General features: G+C 51.2%; 1 protein-coding gene across 2 annotated transcripts in view; it reads right to left on the reverse strand.

Moving 5' to 3' along the window:
* Positions 1 to 643: 643 nt before the first annotated feature.
* The window catches only part of plpp3 (phospholipid phosphatase 3), a 25,241-nt gene continuing 20,998 nt past the window's right edge, over positions 644 to 4,886 (reverse strand). The window contains exon 7 of one of the 2 annotated variants that reach the window (XM_034530070.1): positions 644 to 1,983. In XM_034530070.1, coding sequence (XP_034385961.1) covers positions 1,855 to 1,983 — 129 coding nt within the window. In that variant the 3' untranslated portion in view covers positions 644 to 1,854. The remainder of the gene's footprint in view (positions 1,984 to 4,886) is intronic. The other variant, XM_034530071.1, reaches the window with a different exon arrangement.

The raw sequence follows: 4,886 nt of genomic DNA on the forward strand, positions 1-4,886 counted from the left end.
CAAAAGGGTTCTTTTTCTGTTTCTGTACAACTGATAGTGATCACACACAAACACACACGACAGAATACAACATGTTAGGTCCACAGTTTTTATAACGTCCACCTGCTCTCACACACACACACACACACACACACGCACACACACACACACACACACACACACACACACACACACACACACACACACACTTGGCACAGCTGACAGGGTCTCTTTTGACAAACACTTCATCGAGAGGGGGGGGGGGGTGTTCCTTTTCCATAGGACACACACATATGTACACGCACGCACGCACACACACACACACACACACACACACACACACACACGCACAGCCAATGAGTGATTGGGTGGGTGAGAGCCCCTCCCTGCCAGCGGGAAAGAGCCCAAAATCATCCCGTAAAAATAAATGTGCCAGCTTAGCTGTAATTCATCACCGTCTTTCCACGGTGACACTTCACTGTGCCCCCCCCCCCCCTCCCTCCCTCCCCCTTCCTGTGTAGGAAGCCAATCACAGGTGACCCCCAACACCAAGGAAGCGGCATGGCACAGCCACGCCTCTTAATACAGGTGCTGGGAGGCTGGGAGGTCTGCCTCCCTCCTTCCACAGGAAATACTACCCCCCCCCCCCACCCTCACCCCCCCTTCCCCCACCCTCTAATACATCTAACCCTCAAGAAATGCAACATCCCGGGTTTTGGGCCGCTCTGAGAGTCAACTACGAAAACAAAAGAAAAGCTTGACGCGCCGACAGAAGTGTTTCGAAAGCGAGACGGGCGGTCGGATGGTAATAGAATAAAAAAAATGTGTTCAATGCAGACGTGGTAATACGTTTTTTTTTTTTAAAAACACACTAATATCGATGTTGACCTGCTTCAAAAACAGGAAGTCAGTGGTGCGGCAGTAAAAAGCCTCTCGCTCGATCTGATTGGCTGCCGAGTGTGACATTGACGATGCGCCCGAAAAGAATACTTTAACTTTTAATTCAGGGTCTAAAAAAAAAAGAAAGAAAAGGAAAACAGTGTTTTTTGTGGGCGTCGCCTTTCCAGCCTCCATCGCCCGTAAAAGGACCCCGAAGAAGACCGCCGACAAATCAGTACGTCGCCGTGGTTACCGAATGCCGACGCTAAGCTAGCTCGGATTCGCGGAGTCTCGCGATAAAATCGTCTCGTGGCCGTCGGCGCCGTCAAGCTTTCTTTCGGTCTCGACATCTCAGGCGGCAAGTGGTGATAATGGACAATGAACTTTAAAAAACAAACAACAACAAAAACAAAAACAGTGCTATAAGTTATATTTGTTCTATACTGTTAATACGTCTATGCTAGTTATTGCAGTAATATCCTTCCCATAGCTAAGGAAGTAGTTGTCCTACAGCTCCAAGGCCACAGAGAGTTCAGAGAGTCTGTTTAACCCCTTCATGTGGTTCCACCTCACGACGAGCCTTCGCACCCTCAGCGCTGCCTGTCAGGTCGTCCAATTTTCATTTTTTTAGAAAAAAAAGAGCGTTTGTGCTCAAATTAACAAAAACGATGGGCTCAAATGTTGATTAGTAGTTAACATAATTATAGTAAATAATACGTGAGAGTGGCGTCTGCTGTGCAAGTCTCAAAAATCGGTGACCCGAGTCCGAAAGGAGGCGCCAACAACAACAAAAAAAAGAAAAACAAGGGAGGAGGAGGACGCCATTGGAGGAAGAGCTGCAGTCTCTCGTCGCTACATTCTAGTGTCCGATGGGAGGAGAGCAGCGCTGCGATTGGCTCCTCGAGTCGGAGGAAGAAGTGGGCGGGCCTCTCTCTTTCTCTCTCTCTCTTCCTCTCCCTCTCTCCCTCTCTCTCTCGCTCTCTCTCTCTCTCTCTCTCACACCATGTTGTGGTGGTTGTTCCTCTCGATGATGTCGGACGAAGGGAGCAGCTCCTTCTTGATGGGGGATGGCGGGGGCGTGGCCGGCTTCACCCGGGGCTTGAACAGGTTCGACACGTAGAACACCTGCAGGGGGGGGGGGGGGCAGAGAGAAGAGGGGTGAGGAAACAGAAACAGAGAATTGGGACACACCCCCAACGACCCAAAAGATTCTGGACCTCCTCGTATTGCTGCTCGAGAAAGACTTTTGGTTTACACGAGAGAATAATAAACCAATGTTGATTCTTTTCTTGATTAATTGTCATTTTTTCGTCACAATATAATAACAATATCAATATCCTCACCTCCCTCACCTCCTCCCTCATCTTCTCCCTCCTCATCTCCCTCATCTCCTCCCTCATCACCTCCCTCATCTCCTCCCTCATCTTCTCCCTCCTCATCTCCCTCATCTCCTCCCTCATCTCCTCCCTCATCACCTCTTTCATCTCCTCCCTCATCACCTCCCTCATCATCTCCCTCATCTCCTCCCTCATCTCCTCCCTCATCTCCTCCCTCATCACCTCTTTCATCTCCTCCCTCATCTCCTCCCTCCTCATCTCCCTCATCTCCTCCCTCCTCATCTCCCTCATCTCCTCCCTCCTCATCTCCCTCATCTCCTCCCTCCTCACCTCCCTCATCTCCTCCCTCATCATCTCCCTCATCACCTCCCTCATCTCCTCCCTCATCTTCTCCCTCCTCATCTCCCTCATCTCCTCCCTCATCATCTCCCTCATCACCTCCCTCATCTCCTCCCTCATCTTCTCCCTCCTCATCTCCCTCATCTCCTCCCTCATCTCCTCCCTCCTCATCTCCCTCATCTCCTCCCTCCTCACCTCCCTCATCTCCTCCCTCATCATCTCCCTCATCACCTCCCTCATCTCCTCCCTCATCTTCTCCCTCCTCATCTCCCTCATCTCCTCCCTCATCTCCTCCCTCATCACCTCTTTCATCTCCTCCCTCATCACCTCCCTCATCATCTCCCTCATCTCCTCCCTCATCTCCTCCCTCATCTCCTCCCTCATCACCTCTTTCATCTCCTCCCTCATCTCCTCCCTCCTCATCTCCCTCATCTCCTCCCTCCTCATCTCCCTCATCTCCTCCCTCATCATCTCCCTCATCACCTCCCTCATCTCCTCCCTCATCTTCTCCCTCCTCATCTCCCTCATCTCCTCCCTCATCATCTCCCTCATCACCTCCCTCATCTCCTCCCTCATCTTCTCCCTCCTCATCTCCCTCATCTCCTCCCTCATCTCCTCCCTCATCACCTCCCTCATCTCCTCCCTCATCTCCTCCCTCATCTCCTCCCTCATCATCTCCCTCATCTCCTCCCTCATCACCTCTCTCATCTCCTCCCTCATCTCCTCCCTCATCTCCTCCCTCATCATCTCCCTCATCTCCTCCCATCTCCTCTCTCCTCATCTCCCTCATCTCCTCCCTCATCTCCTCCCTCCTCACCTCTCTCCTCATCTCCCTCATCACCTCTCTCATCTCCTCCCTCATCTCCTCCCTCATCTCCTCTCTCCTCATCTCCCTCATCTCCTCTCTCCTCATCTCCCTCATCTCCTCCCTCATCTCCTCCCTCCTCACCTTAAATGATGCCAAAGGGTGTTTTTTTACATGGACTCTGAGGTCATTCTGGCGAAAGGATGCGAGAGAAAACAATGAAAAGAGGCAGAAAGAAATCTCTTCCCCCTCGAGGTCCCGATGACATCATACGTCGAACAGGAAAATGGGGGGTGGGGGCAGGAAGTGGATTACCGTTTCCACTTCCACGGGTCAGTGGAGAGCAACAAGTGCAACGCCGCTAGCTATGTGGAGCAACTTTTCCTTCTGCGCTGCCAGTGGAGGGCAAGCTGGGGGGGGTAGGACATTTTCGAGAGAGATAAAAACACTCGATATTTCTTTTGGGCTGTTTTGTTTTTGTAAAAAGGACCACAACCCCGCCCACTCGCATCTCCGTGGCAACATCAGCCGACGCCAAAAAACCGTCTCTGATGGAGCTCAAACAAGGGAAACGATACGGATCAATGCCGCGGGGGGAACGAAGACCCCCGGTCGGTCTACACAACAAAGACGGTCTCATTCTGGGCGCCGGGCTCGACACAAAGACGGCCACTGACCGTGAACTTGACCTTCAGCGTGACCTTTAACTGACGGGTGACATCATGCGTATAGAGATACCCTCCCGTGACACGCAGCTGCTCTTCAAGAGCTTTGAAAAGGGCTCTTTGTCTGCACGGCGGTTATTACTATATAGTGCATTGCATATGATATAATTAGGGGGGGGGGGGAGGAGGGACGAGTCACGTCTCTGAGAATAAACTCGAGCCGTCATGGGAAACTTTTTCTCTCGGGCCTCGTTTCCCATCAGGAAGCTCAGCGGACCAATGACGGCGAGCGACCTCCAACCTATCGCCCGTGGTGGAAGGCTTATCGCGGCCGCACCACTTCCTGTGCATGGCACGCACACACACACACACAAACACACACGCACACACACACACACACACACACACACACACACACACCACACACACACAAAGCCTTTTTGTTTCCGAGTGATGCCTCTAGTTTCTGTTTCCTCGTAACCGCGGTTCAAATGTCACACAGAGGAGCTGAGTCACGCAGGAAGTGAGTGCACCGACTTGCAGGAAATGAAGATGCACATTGAAGACTATAACCCCCCCCCCCCCCCCCCCCCCCTCCTCGCGGGCTCCCCATCATGTATTTGTTGGCACGCACATGTAAACCATCTATGAATACAGTTGCAGCCTTCACACCGATGAAGGCTGCAACACATCGGCACGCTTTATTTAGTCTCACTGCCTATTATGACGGCTTATTGGGGCCATTGTAGGTTAAATAAAAATATACATGACAGAGCCAAATTTACCACTCCTCTATATATATATATATATATATTTTATTTTTTCTTACCTTACGTTATTTTCTCTCTGAATATTAAGCCCCTCCTCATTTATTCCTCCAAT

This window comes from Cyclopterus lumpus, chromosome 4 (assembly GCF_009769545.1).
Source record: "Cyclopterus lumpus isolate fCycLum1 chromosome 4, fCycLum1.pri, whole genome shotgun sequence".
Lineage (NCBI taxonomy): Eukaryota > Metazoa > Chordata > Actinopteri > Perciformes > Cyclopteridae > Cyclopterus > Cyclopterus lumpus.